This window comes from Rosa chinensis, chromosome 4, assembly GCF_002994745.2.
Source record: "Rosa chinensis cultivar Old Blush chromosome 4, RchiOBHm-V2, whole genome shotgun sequence".
NCBI classification, from domain to species: Eukaryota; Viridiplantae; Streptophyta; class Magnoliopsida; order Rosales; family Rosaceae; genus Rosa; species Rosa chinensis.
In genome coordinates, this window is record NC_037091.1 from 21,260,001 (window position 1) to 21,282,592 (window position 22,592).

At 37.7% G+C, this 22,592-nt stretch overlaps 4 protein-coding genes across 6 annotated transcripts; 1 reads left to right on the forward strand and 3 right to left on the reverse strand.

The window, feature by feature from the left end:
- Positions 1-361: 361 nt before the first annotated feature.
- LOC112200191 (mitochondrial outer membrane protein porin 4) lies at positions 362-5,794 on the reverse strand. The gene is made up of 7 exons (XM_024341214.2): positions 5,702-5,794; positions 4,709-4,773; positions 4,371-4,438; positions 3,121-3,231; positions 2,879-2,965; positions 1,785-1,993; positions 362-925 (listed from the first exon to the last, which is right to left on the reverse strand). Exons 2-7 carry the CDS (start codon positions 4,755-4,757, stop codon positions 619-621), a joined length of 831 nt encoding a protein of 276 aa, XP_024196982.1. The 5' UTR covers positions 4,758-4,773; positions 5,702-5,794; the 3' UTR covers positions 362-618.
- Positions 5,795-8,014: 2,220 nt separating this feature from the next.
- On the forward strand, positions 8,015-10,130 carry LOC112195864 (40S ribosomal protein S7). 2 transcript variants are annotated; one of them, XM_024336091.2, is made up of 6 exons: positions 8,015-8,154; positions 8,544-8,633; positions 8,720-8,793; positions 8,874-8,997; positions 9,314-9,496; positions 9,800-10,130. In XM_024336091.2, the coding sequence occupies exons 2-6, from the start codon at positions 8,559-8,561 to the stop codon at positions 9,917-9,919; spliced, it is 576 nt and encodes a 191-aa protein (XP_024191859.1). In that variant the 5' UTR covers positions 8,015-8,154; positions 8,544-8,558; the 3' UTR covers positions 9,920-10,130. The 2 variants fall into 2 exon arrangements, with proteins under 2 accessions (XP_024191859.1, XP_024191860.1); XM_024336092.2 differs by having other exon boundaries at positions 8,024-8,154; positions 8,548-8,633.
- A 5,727-nt stretch (positions 10,131-15,857) lies between these two features.
- LOC112200236 (hydroxyproline O-galactosyltransferase GALT3) lies at positions 15,858-17,078 on the reverse strand. The gene has a single exon (XM_024341263.2). The coding sequence runs from the start codon at positions 16,982-16,984 to the stop codon at positions 16,022-16,024; it is 963 nt and encodes a 320-aa protein (XP_024197031.1). The 5' UTR covers positions 16,985-17,078; the 3' UTR covers positions 15,858-16,021.
- An 881-nt stretch (positions 17,079-17,959) lies between these two features.
- LOC112200072 (peptidyl-prolyl cis-trans isomerase FKBP17-1, chloroplastic) lies at positions 17,960-21,331 on the reverse strand. Of its 2 annotated transcripts, none has more exons than XM_024341081.2 (4): positions 21,017-21,331; positions 20,505-20,627; positions 19,133-19,249; positions 17,960-18,528 (listed from the first exon to the last, which is right to left on the reverse strand). In XM_024341081.2, exons 1-4 carry the CDS (start codon positions 21,302-21,304, stop codon positions 18,406-18,408), a joined length of 651 nt encoding a protein of 216 aa, XP_024196849.1. In that variant the 5' UTR covers positions 21,305-21,331; the 3' UTR covers positions 17,960-18,405. The 2 variants fall into 2 exon arrangements, with proteins under 2 accessions (XP_024196849.1, XP_024196848.1); XM_024341080.2 differs by having other exon boundaries at positions 19,088-19,249.
- Between the last annotated feature and the right edge of the window lie 1,261 nt (positions 21,332-22,592).

The window sequence follows — 22,592 nt, forward strand, 5'->3', positions numbered from 1 at the left end:
CAAACGTTCACCTTGATTGGTTTATCAATGCTCCGGATTTCATCCTAAATGCCCTTATGTACGATTATATTCGTATCTAATAAAGTTTTTTCTTTTCTCCAAAAAAAAAAAACACGTATTACCTGACTGGTTTTAAATTAGTTGTATAGTCTGTGACTAAAATGTCAAGAACGTCACCAAACATGAATAAGATTTTATTGTTCGGCAATACTGGCAGCTTTTTCTGAAATGGATTTAATTCAGAATAAATTGTCTCCTAAATAATATAAAAGAGTAATGTTTTAGTAGTGCAGACTGCAGAGTCTCTCCGAGTCGAGCACAAGGAATAAAAAAAATAATAAATAAAAAAAACATAGAAACAAGAAAGTAAAACACACTGGTTAGCAGATCAACCATTGTGAAAATTCAACGACAATAAATGTTATGAATATAAGATTTTCCAAAAATGGGTCCAATTTCCCAAACAATGCTGTAGAACATTTATCACTACACCAAATCTTAGTTTTTCCACTATAATTTGGCAAGAAAATGGTACCCCTTGACTTCAGGGGAGAAATGTAACAAGATCAGAGGTATCCCAAATTGCAGAAGACATTATCAAGCCAGTAGTTGTACATTTCAAGGCTTGAGCGCGAGGGAAAGACCAAACTTTGGGGCTGCACTACTCGCCTTTGAGTCATACTCTCCCGAGAAAGTAATTAGTGACTTCGGTCTCCATTCACGCTGCCATAGTAAGGCAGCTTTCCCACTGTCAGATAAGCGTGTTTTCACCACAGTATGTGGATCAATTGCATGGGCACTTCCCAAGGTAAAGCTCTTCTCCGACGTAGAAAATCTATGGGTAAGTTCGGCAGCAACTGTAGTGCCATTGGCGGAATCAACAGCATGAATGTAAGTTGCCTTCAATGTCTGTCCTTTGTCCGTCCTGCATCAATGCCAAAGGAAATCAACACAGTGACACGAAACTAAGGGCACAGATGCACAGTCAAGAAGTTGGCAAAATTGTGGATGCTGTCAGGGAAAACCTTGAACACTAAGATATTTAAACTGTAGAACAATAGATGCATGATTTCAAGTCTAACGACAATGAATATAGCTTACTAATTACTATAGACTGGACGTAAATCAAAACTTTATGAAGATTAAAAAAAGAAAGAAAAAAAATGCAACACAAATAAAAACACCTGCAATTGCAGACATGGTTATCTACTCCTGACCATGAACTTCCAATAGACTGCAAAGCCCTGGACCCTATTATTTATTTATTTATTTATTTTTCATTTCTATCATTTCCCCTGAGAAACATTTTTGGGGAAAAAAGAACACTTGCTTTGGCACAACACAATAGAAGCTTTGATGCCCACAGGTACAGATTCACCACTAGCTTAAAGGCTAGTGGTCTCCTTTATTTGAACTGGAACTTAGAAGTCAACCCAATCTAGGAGGAAATTTATGGGGCTTGGAATTCTTAAATTATTTGGCCAATAAGAACTATAATATATGGCATAATTTGAACCAAGATTTTAAAGTTGCCAGAATGAGGGGTCCAAACAATGAAGCACCAAGTACAAGGAAGATGCATTGGATATTAATGACTGGGAAATTGTATTTGCCACCGATATTGGACACACTAACCCTGTTTACAATTGCCATGTAAATTACCGAGGTTGAATTCTTTATGTCATGCATCACAGAAACGTCAATTATTGTAGCATAAAAAAGCAAAGGGCAACACGCATGATTACTTTTCCAAGCAAGAAACATGAGGTTTCATCAGTACTTACAGCAGAAGGGCAGCAGAGAAATCTGGCTTGTTGAAGCTGATCCCAGCATTGTATTTGGTCAACAAAGAAGATGCTGTGTCAAATCCAATTTCACCACCCAAACTAAGATCCTTACTTCCAATTGTTGCTGATAACTCTAAAAGAGGGGCTGGGTTAAGGCCTATGCTGGAATCAATAGCTGCATGAGGATGAAGGTACTGCACATCCAGCTGCAATCACATAAAGAAACAGATTCAAGACTTTTACCAGAAAGAATCAATATGACGTAAACACACACATTCCATTATCAGAAACACGTCTGCTAAAGCTAAGTTTTAGAGGAAAAATGTAAGTTCTAAGGGAGAAATTATTTCATTATTGCAAGCATAAAAATAAAAACTGAATAAAATTCTAATTTACTCCAGTCCCTATTCGTTTCACCACAATACAATTAAGAATTGCGTGATACATGGTGACATTTGCCTTTTCCAGACAGCTAAGGGAGCTGCCGTTTTTTCAGATGCAATCTGAAATCGTCTATCAAGTTGACAACCTTGACATTATAATTCTGGACCAAAACCCATGTGCTGAAGCTTGCTTTTAACAATCAAATCCACTTCTTGAAGTTTGAAATTTAAGGGAATATCTGTGAAGAGTCTGTAAACTGTACAGACATAGTTAAAACATATTTCCTATTAGAAAAATCAGTATGTTCACATTTCTACTTTCTTTTGACTTTCTTATCCCACAAGTGGGATTGATATCTTCCAACCAACTGTCAAAAGACTGTTCTATGAATTGAAAAGATTAATAAAAGCGCGGATCAGTATAATCTTCTACAGAGCCATAAGACTAACAACTGTAAAAAAAACATACAAAAATCCAAATAAATAAATAAAACTGGAAACATAGTAACAATATCACTGCAGACCATGTTAAAAACATGTGCAGAGGAAACCACATATCAAACAACTCTATATTGTAGGAAACATAGTCATCATATCCCTGCAGACCAAATAAAAAAGATGCACAGAGGAAACCATCTTTAAACTACTTTATATTGGAAGGCCATAATTCTTTCTTTTTAACGGCATTCTAAGCTGCATTTTACTGACCTTGCCAGATTTGTGATCTGGAATTTTGAAGCTACATGCTATCTTGGTATTTGGCAAGATATCAGTCTTAGTCACTTTTGTAGACACCTGCAAAGAAATTTTTAAAAACAGACACACTTGAGATTATGTGGAAGAAATAAAGAACTGTGACAAACAAGAACAGATTGTTAGTAAAATAACTAGCTACAATATGCTCAAAAAAGATACATGGAAAACTTAATCACTTAAAACAAAATCATTACATTTGAATAGGTATCAACTTTAACATCCACAGTGATGTTTCCGCTCTTGTACAGGGTATTTATATCACCAACAAAAATCTGGTCCTTCTTCAAACCATTAGCTGTAATTCCCTGCCATATTAACGATTACAAGAATGATTAGTCATCAGAACAAAGTGGGGGAGATAGAAAGGAAAAAAAACCACTGTTTTCTATAAGCAAACAAAGCATACGGCAGAATATATGAGTCTCGGCCTCCAATAATTTTTTGACACTTCAATGACGGAATGCACTATTTCTTTAGATAAGTTTTGATGAAAAAAATTATCAAAAGTGGGAGACAAAAAGAAAACATCAGTTAATATGTTATGTCACAGCAAAGAAGCACAGGCACATAAACCCTGAAAGGTAACTAGTTCTATTCTTGTGTCAACTGAAGCCATTGACAACAGAGATACCCATTCAAGTTACAATATATTGTTAGTTAAAGGGTGTGAAAAAACAGCAGCACACTTCTGTCAACATACACAGCTTGAGCTGAGACAATGATGAGATAAATATGGAAGGACATATGCATTAGATACAATTAAAATAAACTTTCATAAAAATTATAAGGCATTCAAAAGTTGTATGAACAGGAGTCCTTTCTACAAGAGATTAATGCTGTGAAATACATATATCCAAGTTTTAGGAAGCAAAGTGAAGAATGAAGCTCCTGCTAACTAAAATTAGTTACAAAAATTTTAATTAGTGTTTATTAGTTTAATTGGGTGGAAAATAAAATGAGCACAATGTTCATATCTAAACTTTTTCTGTCAATGAGCACAAGATACCAAAAAGAAACTTTTGCAAACATATACTGGTAAACCGCAACTAAAAATTGACAGAAACCGCATAATCAGAATTCTGTTGACATGCACTGAAGCTTTGTCTTAACATAAAATTTATTTTTCTGTATATAGCCACTTTGACAGTGCCACACATAGATCATGAAAAGTAGACTGTTGAATGGTAGAATCTTTGGGAGTTTGTTAAAGAGAGACTTGATTAACTTTTTAGATGATGCTCTATAGTTTTACTGACTTCTCCCTTTGCTGAGGCTCTAGTAACAATTATCTGTACAGATCTAGTTGTAAGAATATCAACTACAGAACTCTACCATAGTTAATTATTAAAGCATAGATGTTTAGCTCTCCCGCCAAACAAACCAACCAGATAAAATGAAAACTGGGAAAAGAACCTAAAACTTAGAGAGTGGATTTATATAATACCAGCCCAGTAGAGCCCACCACCGACAGGGTAAACTTTTGGTCAAAGTTGTAATCCTTGGTCAGAAGGTCTGCAGATAGCAAGAAACTTGTAAGCAATTTAACTTACAACTTCAAAGAAAAGTAATTTTGTAAGAAAACCGAGCTTTTAATTACAACCATGCAGCAAGAAAAAAAATAAATAAATTGTATGAGAACCACAAGCAAGGAAATAGACCAGCAAGACACATCCATTATGTGGCTTCCACTTTTCGTGATGACAACATTATATAGAAAGCTCTCTCATACAAATTATGGTTCAAGAATTTAAACAACTAAGCAGCAATTCTGACGCTTGATACCTTTTGCTTTCTTGCCGATATCTGAAAATGGCGCCGGACTGCTTCCCATAGCTATTTAGAAGATCCTGCAAGAAAACATGAGTTGATTACACAAACAAATCATAGATATTATGCAAGAATATCCTGCTAATGGGAAAATCAAAATTACAACAAAGACGCAAGCAGTTAAATGCAGTGCATTGTCCTCCCGGAATTAAAAAAAAAAAAAAAAATAGAAACACACAACACCAGAAAACTACATACATGAAATTATGAATACATATAACACAGATTTCAACATGAAAACGCATAAGATTCTAAAGTAAAAGTCATCTACCAAAAAGTAAACTCAAAGCGGGGTATATAGGTCGTCATCATCATAGAGAAAGAAGTTGGACGTTGTGCTTTAACAGATATTCTATTGGAAATAAGTCATAAGGTAGTTTTATCCAAACAGTGATAATAGTAAAGATTCTTATGCCTCAAACACTCCCTAGTCGATGAACTCTTTCAGAGCAAACAAGTAGAGATTAATATCACACTAACACGCAAACACAAACGTAAATTGTTTTCGAGGCGAAAGAAAAAATCAATACAACCACTATCACACAGTCTTCAGTACACATAAGTTGAGCCCAAATTTGAGATCTCAACACAAAAACACAATAGTAGTTTGATCACTTCAAATCCAGCTACCCAAAACTCAAATCCAAATCTGGCCTATACTACTACCTCACTAAACCAACATCTCGGCTTCGAATTGGGGGCCATTGAAATAAAGGTCTCATAACATATTAAAGTCAAACAAGAGAGCCTTAAAAATGAATCACTTTCACTAACTACCCAACTCAAACGTAATCAGAAATTAACCAAAAAAAAAAAAAATACAAACATTGGTTTTCTCCAGCAAATCGAACACAAACAGATAAAGATTGTAGATTCGATTATTGGAGTGTGAAATGAATCCATAGAGAGGAAAGCTTAGCTAGAGAGAGAGAGAGAGAGAAGCCTTACAGAGAAACAGAGGATCGGCGACAAGGTTCTGAAAGCAACGCTTCGGGCCGAATATAAAAGAGTGTGGTGCGAAAGAAAAGAGGGAATGAGGCCAGTAAGTACGAAATCGGGAGGTAATTATCTGCAGTTGGGGGTAGTCTAAGCGGGTCGAGCTCGAGATTTGATTGGAGAATGGGATTGCGTGGCGGATGCTGAGTGGTGGCCTTGGCTGTGGAAGGAAGGGTTTTGAGTTTTGACTGAAGGAGACACGCTTTGATTTACCAGAAAGACAGGAGTAAACGCTGAAATGACGTTTATGCCCCCATTGCAATTGGTGGCTACTAGCTGCCATTTTTCCTTGGTTATTGCCGGATTGGATTTTGTGTACTTTTCAATTTTAGATGAGATTTTTTTTTTCTTCAATTCAAAATTGATTACCAAAACTGATTATTATTACCAACTCAACTCAAGTAATCTAGGCCCTAATCTCCTTTAATTTACGGCAAGAAAATAAAGCGTTATTATCATAAATAATACATGGATTTATTCTTGATCTTCTTGATGGCACTTGCATTTCACTTTAATTGCAATTAGTACAAATACTCCTTCAATCTTGTCTTGATTGGTACAAAATACAACAGGCCCGCTCACCTGCGGGACTACTTTTCAGGGACAAAAAGGGACAGATGGTCTATGACCATTAGATTTAAATGAACCAGATCCGAGGGGTGAAAGAAACTGTACAAACCTTCATGGACTCCACCCAATCCGTTACCCATCGTCATTCGCTGCTCTCTCTCTCTCTCCCCCTCTCTCCTCTCTCTCTCTCTCTCTATTCTATCTGGCTCATTCAATCACTGGGGTTGGTCTCGTTTGAGACTCATGAATAATTAAACATTTATTAATAGTAAAATTCATTGGAATTTGGGTTTGAATCAAGGGTGCGAACTATTACAAATTCAAGATTGATTTCTATTATTTTTGTATTCTGGAATGAACCAAAATCTAGCACCACTTAGCATGTAAAGGATGAAGTTGATCTTTCTTCTGTTTTGTTTCAGCATAATCACAAGTTTTTTTATATGTAATGGATTGTAATATGCATCAGTTGGGTTGTCATTCAATGAATGTTTTTTCATTCATCCACTGCCCAGAACTTGTGTATATTCTTTTGCATTATGATTATAACTTGTGATTGTGAATTGGGATGTCTGTTACATGTCACTGACCAAGTAACTGTAACTGGTCACGTAACTGACCATGTCACTAACCAAGTAACTGTAACTGGCCATGTAACTAGTCACGTAACTGACCATGTAACTGACCAAATAACTGCCCATGTCACTGACCAAGTAACTGCCCATGTCACTGACCAAGTAACTGGTCACCTGCCCATGTCACTGATCATGTCACTGACCAAGTAACTGCCCATGTCACTGACCAAGTAACTGGTCACGTAACTGACCATGTAACTGACCATGTCACTGACCAAGTAACTGCCCATGTCACTGACCAAGTAACTGACCATGAGACTAAACGGGATTGGATAATAGGTTAAAAAAAAATTTGTTTTAATGATTTGCCGTTTTATCCGTTTGATCAACTGAATTAAGATCCAACGGCTGGGATGGTTTTGTCCCGTTTTGTCCCTTTATTTTCGTCCCGCAGGTGAGCGGGCCTGCAAAATACAAATCTCCAACTTCTGTTAAATTTTCCACCCACAATTGACATGTGCATGGAACACAACCTATTCAAAAGATATTTAACGAAAGTATCGCATTTCAATAATTTAGTCTTTTCTTTTTAATGATTTAGCCTTCTATAATAATATTTTGTTCAATTACATTATATTATATACTAATAAAGTTGTTAACAAAATAAATATTCAACTAGAATATGGAAATAAATTCAACTAAAATATGGAAATAAACGGCATATCATTCATTCCACTCCCATCAGCCATGGCGGTCTTTATCACTCTTATGGCAAATCTCGCTTCCTCTTCCACCCAGAATACTCTATTGTGAATACAGCAACATTCACATATACTGTTTTCGCAAATTTTATGGCTCTCTTGCAAAAAATAAGCATTTGATTTCTCTCCTACGGCCTATATTTCATAGGCCATTTCTTTGAAGGATGAAACTTTTGGGGGTAGCTAGAGGAGAAAAGATTTCAGCTTTTGTCAAGTCCTAGCTAAGAGCCTCATATTAACTTTCTCGTTCGGTAAGAGGTAAAAAAAAAAAAAAAGCATGAAGGCCAAGTCAACTCAACTTCAGTTGACCCGAACAAAACTGGGTAGTAATACAAGGCCCAAGTCCGTTAGCCGTTTCACTTGGAGGCCCAGTCGCCCTGTCCATACCATTTTTATTCCAACGACTCGCTAGGGTTTCTCTCATCCGCCGAACAAAGAGTTACAGGGTTTTGAGACTCGAAGCACGCCTCTCTCTCCCCAGCTCTCGATTCCTCTCCTGGTATTTCCACTTCAACACATTCGATTCACTTCACATCACTCTCTATTTCCCTAAGCGTATCGAAATGCATCTCAATTTCGTTTTCTCAACCTACAAAAATCATAACCTTCACTTCAAAATCCACGGTCGTAGCATGTGCTGGCTTGATTATTTGTTAGATTCGTCTGGAAAGAAGCTTTAGATTTGTGATAAAGTTGCTTTGAGTTCATATTTGCATCTTAGATTTTATTTGCTGTTTGTGATTCAGACTTTCAATCTCTGCTTTTTTTTTTGTTTTTGAAAGAACCGCAACGATTCGATTCTGAAAGCTATTTTTTTTAGTTTTTTGATTCTCCTTCATGAGCATAGCACTGCATTTTGAAAAGAAATGTTAACTATGTTTTCTGTAGTCAGGTTTGTCTAAGATGTTTACTTCAAGGAAGAAGATTCACAAGGATAAGGATGCCGAGCCGACCGAGTTTGAAGAGTCGGTTGCGCAAGTAAGCTATATTGCTTTCTGTTGTGCTTCTCGGTCATGCTGTAGTTGTAATGTTTTTGTTTTTCTCACGAGTTGATCTCTGCGCAGGCACTTTTCGATTTGGAGAACACTAACCAGGAGCTGAAAAGTGAGCTGAAGGATCTATATATAAATTCAGCAGTGTAAGAATGGTTTTACTGTGTTTATCTGTACTATGAAACGTGGCTTATCATGTAGTAGTAATCTTGCTTTTCTCGTGCAGTCAAGTTGATGTTGCTGGAAACAGGAAGGCTGTTGTTGTCCATGTACCCTATAGACTGAGGAAGGCTTACCGCAAGATCCATGTTCGTCTTGTGAGGGAGCTTGAGAAGAAGTTCAGCGGAAAGGTGATTACTGATTTTTGTTTGTTGATTCTGTCCTTCATAGAGCAAACTGAGACTAGGTCTTTCGTCTGATATTAGTGTACCTTTGTCTAGGTATTAAAGTTTGCGCCTTAAGACTGTGACCATTTTAATTTTCTTCTCCAGTTGCTAGTTTTGATCTACATTTGTTGTCTGTTGTTTAATTGTAGGGTTTTCTTCTCTTATTTGTTTATCTGCCTGTGATTAAAGCGATTCACCTATCATTCGTACTGTTATATTTATCTGCTTATGATTGTGTTTTGTAATGTTTATAGTGCCTCTTTTGTTTGTTATCTGGTAGGATGTTATCCTGATTGCTACACGTAGGATCGTGAGGCCTCCAAAGAAAGGTTCTGCTGTTCAACGGCCCCGCACTCGCACACTAACTGCTGTCCACGAGGCTATGTTGGAGGATGTTGTCTCTCCTGCTGAGATTGTCGGAAAGCGCACCAGATATCGTCTTGATGGGTCAAAGATAATGAAGGTAGCCTTCATGACTCACTGAAGGGAAAAATAAAACTTTTTTCTCTGATCTATATAGAGTGACATTCACTTATCAACACTAGGAAAGGAGAAAATTAGGTTATAATGTTTTAAGGCATGAATGGAGAAGTATTATTATCTAATTGATGGTTTCATTACAAAAATGGTAAAAGACAGACACTTGGATACGGGAATTGAGAATGTAGTATGTTGAGTTAAATACTGTATGTTTAATCGTTCTTAATATGTTGGACTTGTATGTTTTCTACCATGTTAATTTATGTTTTATGGTATTGTTGGGCAGGTGTTTTTGGACCCCAAGGAGCGAAACAACACAGAATACAAGCTGGAGAGCTTCTCTGCAGTTTATCGGAAGCTGTCGGGCAGAGATGTTGTGTTTGAGTATCCTATTACTGAGGCCTAGAAGTATTTTGTAATATGGCACCTTTTAAGAAACCTTTCCATTTTTTGTTTTTATTCTCTGAAAACTGGATTTCGTCGAAGACAATTTTAAAATTTTGATATCAAGGACGTGATCTTGTATGCTTTTGTTAAGGTTTTGCTTGTTACTATCATGTTAAGGATGTGCCTGTGTTTCATTCAAATGTTGAGTCTGTATCAGGATTTTGGACTGCTCATGAACTACACTGACTGATGTCGGTGTAGTCTTTGTTGAGATCGTTTGAGTTTGGTGAAAACTGAATGCCTTGGTTTGGTCTGATTGGAAATGATTCCACCCTTGTGGCTATAAATTGCTTGTATCCCGCATGTATAACTAGACAGACCAACTGCACTGAAGCAGTTTACCGAAGTGCCTAGTGCAATTTAAGCTTGATACTCATGGGGAACTAGAGCACTAAACATTAGTAGCTGAATATCATATTTGCCTCCATATAGCAACTGTAGGTTACGTGATGAGTTTAGAAATTCCACAATGATACCCTTGATAGCAACATCAAAAGTGAATAAATTCAGCGCCAAAAGTTGATGAGCAGATTGGAATTATGGATGATGAACATTATACAGTCGTATAAACAATTAAACATGGTAAGCCGATCAATAGGATCGATTATATAGGGACCTATGACCGTCCTTAGTGATGATCACTGTAGTCCAGAGTGTTGGTTACTGAACCTCAGTAGATTTTAGTAATGAAGTTACCATTGTGGCGGATCCAAAACGCTACTGGGGCAACCACGTTGCTAGCAACCATGGTTGTCAACACAAGATATGTCCAACCTTTGAGCGACGACAAAAAGGCCAGCATCCTAGCGTATTTTAAGTCATGTCCATACATCGACGCTTTATGTTAGGACTATTGTGCTACAATTATATGTTACTTTGGGCTAATGTGTTGATTTTCCTAAATGGGCTGCCTACTGGACTCGGGCCGGGTCATGTTGTAAATGGGTATCTAGGGTTGGTTGTAGAGAGAATTATACAAGGCAATCTATCTCCGATGTAAGGGCTGTCAATGAAAAATCATTTTTTATCGTCGTATTTTCTTTAGCTTTCCTTTAATTCATTTCCTTTGCGATGTCGTTCTATGGTTTCGATCCCGGGGATCGTAACAATTGGTATCAAAGCCCGAACTTGGGGCCTTTCCCGACGAGTCCGGCGGCTTACGGCGGTGGGATTTCCGGCGGGTATTACGGCTCTCCTTATCATTCTTATGGTAGCTCTACCCGTGACTCTACCCAATTTCCATTGCAACCAAGCTAGCCACCTCCTCCTTCATTTCCATTCCAACCGAGTTACTCACCACCACCACCACGACGCCAAACAATCATTAATGGGTATGTTTTCCCTCATCAATTTCCATCAACCCATACTTACTATTCACCTGATTCTAACCCAATTCCCTGGATCTATCCATCGATTTCCTATGAACCATCAGTTAGCAGTGTTAATTCACACTTCATCTCCACCAAAACCATGCGTACCCCACTTGTTTACTATTCTGCTCCTTCAATCCCAACCTTTCAGTCACCCTCAGTCTCAACTTTTGTGCCCCAACTCCAATTTCCTTATCCAAAACCTCTTCCTCTCCATAGCAAGCCTTTTCTGGGTTTCAGATGTAGAGTCGTCATGGGTGCAAAAGCAAGAGTTGCCAAAAAGACCCGAAACCCAGATTTGCTCCGTGATGTGGATAAGTACTCGAGGTCTAAGAGGTACCAGAGGTGCGGTCTCTGGGTCATCAAGGCCAGAAATGGCGATGTATTCCCACACCACAACGTCAAGGCGGCAGTTGCGATTATGGAGGAGCTTCATGAACTACTTGTCGGTCAAAAAACTCTGATTACTGAGCCAGCCTCGAGGCCATTGAAGTTTGGGTCACTACCAGCTACTATGGTTGCTACGTCTCTTACGGCGTCAAGGAAGACATTGTCCTCAGCTACGGCTATAGCCGGGAGGTATGGAGAACTAGGATCCCACAATTTACATAATCATAATTTAGTTGGAAGTATAAGAGTTGATTTCCAGGAGAGAAATGAAAAAGAACTTGAAGATAAAGATGGTGAAGATGATAATGAGGATGAAGGGGAAAATGACGGTGCAAAGAGTTATGGTGATGGTGAAAGTTATAGTGACGACTTTCAGAATGGGCAGATGGTGACAGATTCAGATGAAGAAGAGTTGGAGTCTCAAAATCCAGAATCAGTAGCCCAACCAGTGGAGTCTCAAAGTCGTGATGAGATAAACAAGCGTGCGTTCAAGTACGCTTGGGTGCTTCACAAGCTCCAGGCTGAGCGTAAAAGGAGTACTATCATTGACATTGCTCTCTGGAAATCTGAAACTACCACGTGCAATAACTCTTGCACTATCGTTGATGCTCTGGCATGTAATGGGTACTTCGAGTATGCCCAGAAGGTGTTTGATGAAATGACTGAATCAACAACCAAGCAGACTTCTACTTGGGCTCTTGGCACAGGCAATTCAGTAGGCCCAAACACATATAGTGCAATATTGAAGTGGACGTAGTTTTCCACTAAGGCGGGAGACGAACCACTATACATTGTGTGTTGATCTTTCTGTCTCTTCTCTCTCATTCTCTACATTAATTAGACCATTTGGTTTCTAAACATTAACAACTATATCCCAAGAAATCAAATATCCCATTCCAGGCATGTAATGCACAAAATGGTCATACTTGAGCATGTAATGACATAACCATAGTACAAGTCTTTTCTAGGCAAATCGTCTGCTTTCATGACATAATGGTAAGGTGGATAAATCCCATCTGTATCATTGAAAATCTCCGGCAAGCTGGAAAATTAGGTGTATATCTTCCCCTTATTCATATTCTAGCTCCTTGCAATTGAGATGATAATATCATCGTAGAGCATTATTTCTAGCGCAACTGTGTACTTTCTGGTCTTTCTTTGTGAGGTTACAGAACACAACTTAACATGCACTTATCACCCCTCGGATTCTGTGTGCCATAGATTAACCGTAGTAAATTTCAGCATTGGTATTCGTCTGGAAGTGTTAGAATTCCGAAAAGTACACGAATGTCATTGGAGGTGGAGTAAAATCTTCTGTCAAGTGAAGTGTATGATGAAGAATTTTTTAGGGAACACGTTGATTGGAAAGAGCACCACGACCAAGTTTTAGAAGACTATCAAATCGAACTTCAGTTACAGAATATAAGACAGAGAGGATACAAATGAAAAGAAGTAAAAAAGAAACGTAATCTTTCTGGCCTTGGCATCTCCATTGTTATTTGGCTAAAGTTTGAAGGGGGTACTTATGCAATTATGCATGTACGTCTTAATTAATAATGTTTTCTCGTTTTGATCCTATATCCGTATGAGAATATAGTATTATAGTAGATGAGTAAAAGGGACTGAAAATTAAACTGGTAAAATCTTTTTGCTAAAACATACTTAATTTAGAATCCATGCATGGCTCATTATTAAGCAATAGAATCCATCCAATCATTGAGAAAAACATACTTTTTCTTTGGCAATTGTTTCCCAGTTCCCTATATATGGTTATTGGTGCTTGGATGTTCAATAATAGCAATTTTTTTTTTTTTTTTATCAGCTCAAAATACGTTAGCATTTCAACTCTTGCATTGGACACTTCTCCGCTTCGCTAGCTCGAAACAAAAAGCTGTGTTGCACCGTCACTTGGTGTTCTTAAGCGTCAGTGAATTGGATTTTGGGTCAACCACTCATGGCTCAAGCCTAACTAGCTAATAGGTTTTGTTAATTGGGGGTTCTTAGAATAGGATTTAGTGCATTAATCTTTAAAAATAGCTCTACAGAAATTTCAGCTGTGGTTCGGCAAAGTGTCGGTATCAAAGAATAATTGTTCAAATTGATTGGTGATGATCTGTTAAAAAACAAAGAACAAGTAATTTGACAGAGGTACTTAAAGGGTTCACGTGCATATCAATTTATTGATATATCAAGTAGATAAATACAGTCTCGCTCCGAACATTAGAAGTGTATGTTCATTTCCGTTATTTCAATGTTTTTGTTGGAGAGGAAAGATCCCACATTGGAAAAGTGACAAATAAAATATAACTTATAAGTGGGTGGATCTCACCCAATTGTACCGAGGCCTTTTGTGATTAAAACCCAACACCTATCGGGTGGTTAAGTTGGGACAATATCCGTATAATGGTGGGCCACAGGCCACGCTTATCGCTATTTTAACATGGTATCAGAGCGGGTCTCTCTCCAATTGCTTCGTCATCATGGACCTGGATATGGGTTCATTCATTAATTGATTCACCAATCTCCTCTCCAATCATGGACCTAGTTTGGGTTCATTAAATTGGCCATCGGAAGTTTCCGATTGGATTACTGCCAAGTGTCTGATGTGGGCCTTAGATTGTTATGTGATTGGTCAAGTCTCTAACGTGGGACTTGTGACCCGATTTCCAATGTGGAATCATTGGAAATCGGGTTTGTCAATTAATTCCACGTGCATACCTAGAGCTAGGTTGCACGTGAGGGGTCGTGTTGGAGAGGAAAGATCCCACATTGAAAAAGTGACAAATAAAATATAACTTATAAGTGGGTGGATCTCACCCAATTGTACTGAGGCATTTTGTGATTAAAACCCAACATCTATCGGGTGGTTGAGTTGGGACAATATCGGTACAATGGTGGGCCACAGGCCACGCTTATCGCTGTTTTAACAGTTTTTGCTAAGGAATGTTCAACGAGGAGATATTACATAGGAAGGATAGAGAATATCCATGTGCAACTTTCCTTTTTGGACATTCTTGCTTTGTATCAACCCACACAGGACCCCAACATTTTTTTTTAACGAAATATTGTGAAAAACATGGCTTTTATGCATATCTGGATGGCTGGTAATACAATTAGATGGGTTTAGATAGTGTAGCTGGTTTCCATGGAAACAAACAAAAGAACTTCAACTATCCCGAGATACTGTCCATAAATTAGTAATTTAGCATGACCAAACCAACCTTTCATGCTAAGAGCATGCTTAATTCTTATGAATGGCCTAACCGCGTGAAATATGTGGTTAATTCGAGAAGTGACAATGCGATATATATTTGAATTAGCAATCCAACCAATAACGACTAACACATAAGGGGAGTGACACTCCCCATTTTACAATTTACACCCCATGTTTCTATTTTTAGTAACTTAAATTTTTATTTTTAGTATTTTAGTTTATAAGAATTTCAATCAAAAAATGAAAGAAAGAGTGTAGAATCTAAAACGGGGAGTGTGTATTTCACAACCCACAAAGAAATGATAGATAGACATACTACCTAAATATGCAATTTCATTTCCGAATTTTAACTTTTATTAAGATATTGGAGAAAATTATCAACTTTATAGGATGTCATATATGTTTCTTTATAAGAAAATAGTTATGTCATAGACATCAGTCTCGAGGACGAGGACGATTTGGTTCAACTCTGGTTTACCTTTGTTGTCGATTTGCTGATAAACGATCCTTTACACGTGGTCTAGTACCTTCGGATACGGTGTTGAAGAGGACGCTGTCTTCTTTGTGGTGGATTACAAGGTTATACTAGAACTTTCAGGTTCATAGGTCTCAATGTAGCCTTGGAAGGAGGCATTTGGTGGTTAGAGTTTGGGCCATTTGGCCTGATGGTCTCTGTAACCGCGGTTTCTTGGGGTTTTGGGTCATGTCCAGCCATTTGTAAGCTTTGTTGATTAAATGGTTATTGTCTTTTCTCAACAAAAAAAAAAAAAAAAAAATAGACATCAGTCTATCATACGATTGAAATACGTTTGTATACGTGATTCTAAATTATCTCTGAGTGAGTGTAGAGCATGGAGAATCAGAAGTAATGAAAAAGTGTATTTTCAAAAACTTTGCTTTAATATTTGTGAACATATGAACGAAGAAAGATTGAACAGAAAATCGATTACAAATTATAGAGCACATAAGAAAAGAAAGAAAATTACATTGTATATAGGAAAGCGCAAGAATGAATCATCAAATGAGATTGTACTATCTAAATTCAGCAATACTAAAAGAATTGGGGAAAAAATGGTCAGTATATTACCTAAGGTATATGATACAATTTGGATGGCTTGAGATTATCAGTGACATTGAAGTATTTCAATGTCCGAATCCACTTTTCCTGAGTCTTCAACAAATGAACTGCAATCGTATCTGGCCAAAGCTCATGAGTACATCTTGTAGGTGGCTCAGGAAAATTGTACATACTCCACTTAGCGTTGAACCTGTTCTTAGCTTGATGCCCATTTCTAATCCACTCACCAAAAATTTTGTCCTCGGGGCCTTCTAATTGGTTCTTGGGGATATCTGAGTCTCTGATCCACTCAACTATATCCCAAGAAATCAAATACCCCATTCCAGACATGTAATGCACAAAAGGGTCCATGCTTGGGCATGGAATTACATAACCATAGTATAAGTCTTCTCTAGGCAAAGGCTTCAAAGAGTCAACCAAGCTTTGAAGCCGAAAGTAAGCATCATCATCGGCTTTCATGACATAATGGTAAGGTGGATACACCCCATCTGTATCGTTGAAAATCTCCGGCAAGCTTGAAAAGTAGGTGTAAGTCTTACCCTTGTTCATATTCTCCTTGCAATCGAGAATGATAATGTCATCATAGCGCATTATTTCTAGAGCAACGAGTACCTTCTGGTCTTCCTTTGTGAGGTTGCAGAACACAAACTTCACGTCCACTTTTGCCCCCACGGGATTCTGAGTGCCATAGATTAAACGTAGGAAGTGTCGTCGTTGGTATTGGTCTGGAAGGGTTAGAATGCCAAAAAGTACACGAATTTCATCCTCAGATGAAGTCTTCTGGGTTTCGATCAAGGTGCTTGAGGAATTATATATCTGAGAAGGAGAGTTGGTTTTTGTAAGAGCACAGCGACCAAAGTTCAGAAGACTATCGAATCGTACTTCGTTTATAGAAGCCAAGGCACAGAGGAAACAAATGAAGAAGAAAGAAGAAATGATGAACCGTCGCCGGTCTGGCCTTGAAGTCTTCATTGTGATTTGGTTCTTGGAGCCTGAAGGGAGAGGTGTTGTTGAAGTTGAGGATTGTAATGTATGAAGTTTTCCAAGGCAAGAGTGATACTAATAAATTACAAGCTTTCTTATAGGGAAAGCATTAGTTGTCATTTTCGTGCAATTGAGACTAATACCGCGACTTTTCTTGCTACAAGGATTAAAGAACGTGGAGTTGGAAAAGGCTAAAGTCAGTGATTTTACCTCTCTATCCAAGGAACATGATGTGCTTCATTTTGGTAGTGAAGGAGTTTTTAGGAGTTTTCGGTCTTTCGGCTACCTTGGATTTCCCCAATACAGGGCTGGTATCCGGGAAATATGGTAAAGAAGGTTGGGAGGCACTGAAGGGAATGGTGGAGTTGAGCCTAAAATTAGCTCGAGTCACTTTATATGAATATTGCTTGCACATGACCAAAGTGATTTAGTCAACTTTTCGTAAGTAGGTATTTTTGCATGTACACGGTATTGGTCGGCTTCAAAGGACCTTGAGCTAAACGTAGAGCTCACCATACTTGAATTTGAAGCAACACCGTCGAGCCTCCCAAATAGATGCTTTAAAATCAGACACAAGAAAGAGAGACGTAGTGATCCAAGAACGCGATGGTGTAGTTTATGTGGTACTAGATTTGAAGAAACACGAGTGTCAAAGCATTAAAGAAAGCCACAAATCATTCAATCAATTTAGAGTTTTGGTACTTTTAACTATACAAATACCATATTGTAATGTTATAATATTATGATTGTAACCCAAAACGTGGGATTGCGCAGAGGATCTGGGATTAGTAATTGCAAAAATTGCAGATTTGGCGAACCCCCATATGGGTTTAGCTCGGAACATGTTCCAGATCAGCCAAAATATAACTAGAGAGTTGAAGAGAAAAGGGAAAAGAAAGAAAATATATGCATTAATTCAAGTGTAGAGAAGGAAAAATAGCATTTAACCTTAGAACCGGAGACTCAAGAATGAATTCCCAAACATTCATAAACTACCAGGATACAATATCAACACTGAAGTTTAGTCCATAGCTTTTGCTTCACCAATTGATAAGATGCCAATAACCTATACCGAGCTTCTCCTACAACATGAGAAAACAGGGTGGGCAAGCAGGGAAGCACGGCTCTGGAATTAATGTTACATACAGTGTTTAGATTTGCTCAAATGAATATGCTTATGCTAATATCACATTTTCACTTTCATTAATAACACATCATCTTGACAGTGGAGCTGTAATTCTACAACAATCCATCTCTTATCTGAAAATCTTAAGCAGTTTTGACAGTACTGCTGGGGCTTTGACACATAAACAGTGGAATGGACCTTGTTTGACTACAAATGACAACATCAGTTTCCACCGTACCTTTTGCCACCAGAGACATATTACTGCTCGGAAGTAAGAAAGACTTTATTTATGCCTCAGGCTGACCAGCTCGATATCGAATACAAGCGTCCCCAAAGTTGAACCTTCTCCATTAGCAAGACGAGTTGGATTGAAGATGGTTGTAAACAGTCTCTGTCTGTCAAAAAACTAGGGAGAAGAAAAGAAAAACAAGAAAAAAAGAAACCCTGAGATTTGAGTACCAAGGGCAGAAACATGAGGGAGAAAATACATTAATGGCAAAATAAAACATGTTGATGCAAGGCTTTGGTTATCTTTCTGTCTATATGCATACAAAATACATATATAGCATGTATGTTGTTGGAATATGTATCTCGCTAGCTCATGATGTCAAATTAAGCTAGACATATTTCATCATTAGTAACTTCCAAACAACCATACTGTTAAATACTCCTTGCATAAGTGATGACACTACTGATAAAGGTGTAAAGTTTGCTCGAGGCAGAGACATACAGCTCCCTCACTCTCACACACTCAACCATGGCAAGTCATGTACCATCTATTACACTATACGAGTTGCAATGTTCCATTGTTCTCTAAACCTCCTGTCTAACCTTCATGCAAGTGAATTACTTTTTAAATTCCCCTTTAAAACACATTATAGAAAGCACCAAGAAAAACATATTCTGACACTAGTGGCCAGCGATCAGACACAGGATTGGGCACACCTTTTCAAGAGTAAACTTACAACAGATAGCAGACTTAAAGAATCTGGAAGAAACAGAGTAAGTACATTAGGAGGTATCGGTTCTTGTGACGTGCTCTGATATCCTTGCGATGGTGGTATAACGATCCTACGAAGACCACCCACTTTCATAGATTTTACAGCTGTTTCAATCCCTGAAATGACCTACATATACATTCACACCATCAATATCAATAGATTATCACATTACTTGAGAATTCAAAGTAAAGTTCAAAAACATATCTAAAGGTAGAAGAGGGATGTGGCCAACTGGCTACATAGAATCATATATTATCAATTTACATACGTGTTTGGAAAATAGATCCTCATATGAACAGAAGATTTTGGGAAAGTTATACTAAAAATTCATGTCATAATTCATAATCAGTTCCTTTCAGTCACTCTCCACAAAAAATCCTACTGATGAATTGAACACCTATCACATTCATACAAATTTTAGGCCAAAGATCAGAACTTCCTTCCTGACTTATTGAACAATGCCAAGGATACTACACAATATGGCACCAAATTTTTTTCCCAAATTAATCAAAGATATGATACCAAATCTAATACACTTCCAATTTGATCACAGATGGATCATGGAAGTATAGAACACAAGTCTTTAGTAGAAATTTGAACCACAAAACAGTTTTTAATAGATGTAGACCTGAAGAACTAATAACCACACAGAACTTGTCATTTTTTTAAAATCTATTTCCTCCCAGCTCACAATAACTCCAGCCAAGAATAGTACATCAATTAGTAGAAAATTTTAAATTAAAGAAATTTCAGGGGACTCTCTTATTCGATGTTGAGTTGGTTAGCTTGAGCTGTATATGAAGTTGTTATTCCCAAACGTACTTTGACACCCATGCCAAAAGGTAAGCTGTTAGTTTTTATTACTTGTTGGGAGTAAGGTCTTTTTCCACTGTTGTTGTTTCACATCAATGCATACCTTGCATAAGTACGTCTTTATTTGAGGAATTACATATTTATATTTGAACTTATAAAGTAAGAAAGATGAGCATAAATTAGAATCTGTCTACAATATACATGTCATAATGACTGATGCCTGATTGATAAACGGCCATGCTACCTAATAATAAGAACCAGAAAAGAAGACCAGAAAATTCAAGACATGCTAACTAATGCTGCATATCATCAAGGCCCAAGAATGAATGTCCTGTAGCTCTATGTAAACATATACTGTTCAGACAAAAATGGATGATGAACAGAATGCAAACAATAACAACACCATTAATTTTCTTTTGTAGTATCTTGTATACAGCACAATATTGTGAAAGGTAGTACTAGTAGTGAAAGTGAATATTGTGGTATTAAACAAGAACTTGACAAGATTAATGATTCAATGGTAAAGACTAGCATGTCATAATACTGGGTTATTGACATGAGAACTTACCTTCCCAGTCCCAACTACGAATATAAAAGGAGTTGGTTCACCATTTTCATCTTTGTGATCATATGTTGAGTCAAAGCGCCATCCTTGTTTTGCTGCCAACCTTCCATAGTAATGAACAGAGACCTAAACAACCAAATTAAAGCGTAAGCCGGATGAAAGTGTACTGCGGACACTGCAAGAGCTTTCCGGATAGCTATGTGTTAAATTTTCCTACAAATGTAATTGTCTATCCTGAATAAGTCGCATTCCAAGCAACAATCTGCAGTTTTATTTTAACTAATTAACTGTTTCACTTTCTCAATTGCAACAAAACATAAAACTACAGGGTTTTACAAAGAAAACAGAACAGCACACCCAACTTTTGTGTTGTGTTCAGTACTTTAACACAAGCAAGCAGTAGTAATCTGTTACTATCATTTGGTTAAAAAGTGAGACGTACCCATCAACCCCCTATCTCAATCTTCACCAAATGAATACCACTTCATGTTATGTAAAGGAGAGAGAAAGATAACCTGGTCGCCATCGGAGGGTACTTCACCAGTACCAACACGAAGGTCCAAAGCCTTGACGCCACCGGAGTTGGGTAGTTCCAAGAACTCAGCTGCGGCGGACTTTGAAGGAGTAGTCACGGTAAAGCCCAATGTGGTGGAGATTAAAGCAGTGGATAAAACTTCCCTTCTTGTTAGATTGGATGACGATGATGTTGCAGAGGTGATGTTGGGAAGAACTGAACGCACTGTTGAATGGTCGGGAGGAAGAGAGCATCGTAGTGCTGCCGAGTACTGGAGCATCATCATCATCTTAATTTTTAAATCTAGATGAAAAGAGGAAAAGCTTTTTATTTATTTTTTTTCCATATTTTTTTTTTTATAAGATATATTTTTTTTCCATTTGCTGTTCTCATACGAAACGTTAATTTGTTTTTTCTTCTTAATTAATAGTAATAATAATAATAATATTGCAAGAAAAAGAAAAATCACAAATAGCAAGGAATTATAACAATTAACAAATGTATGTTGGCACTCCACATTATCATGAGGTAGCATTACTGATCTTTCTTCTGTAAGCGATTAGTTGGATATTGCTTCATGTCCATGTTTGCTTCATTAGCATCGGAATTATAACAAAACGATCAGATACATTCTGAAAGTTCAAGAGATCTCAAATGAGCTTGAAAATGGCAAATACTTACCTCCTCCAAACCAATAGGCGTTGACGCCACCGTGGGAAGACGTGTGTGTTAAGGAGTGATTCCACTGAGGATGTCTGAGCTGGTGAGTCCTCTAGCAGCCACATTCACTGGATCCTCTATCTGCCGCAGTCACGTCCACTGCGATTCTTGATTATACACATTTATATGCATGTAATTATATCTAAAACACTAGAAATAAGCCAATCTTAAGTCAATTAATAAATATGTAATTAATTCATTTTTATTTATTTTGTAGAAAATAAGCGGAATTGCGGAAACGAGATAAAATTAGGGGTGGGCTCGCAAAACCGATAACCCAAAAAAACTGAGCTGAAAAAAAAAACCGAACCGAAAAAGGAAAAACCGAACTGAACTGATTCTTGTCGATTCGGTTTTCGGTTTCGGTCCTCCAAGAACCGAACCAAACCGAGAACCGAATTCAAGGAAACGACGTCGTTTTATGCTAGTGTCTCCAACCCTAATTTAACTTTGCCAGTTCGATGCCCCGACATTTCCCTTCCCTCTAATCCTTTCCTGAGTTTCTGTCTCTCTCGTCCTCTCGAGCCCTAAGCAATTCGACATTCGGTGCTTCGTGAAGACGTGAATCATCATCAAAATCATCACATTAGTGGCTCGCCGGAGGTCCGCCCATCAACCGCCAGCCCAAATATTATCCGATCCAGGTAATATCACTCATCGAACTCAAACTCTCAGTCTTTGCATCGACCTCATCAAGCTTTTGGAACATCTTCAGTCCCTAATTTGGTTTTCTCCTTCTTTCTCCTTCAGCAAAACATCTTAGTCTCCTCCAATCAAAGTCATCAAGAGGTAAAGCTTCAGGGGTTTTTGAATTCCAGATCAGTACTTCAATAGTTCGAAGTTGGGTAATCTGTTTT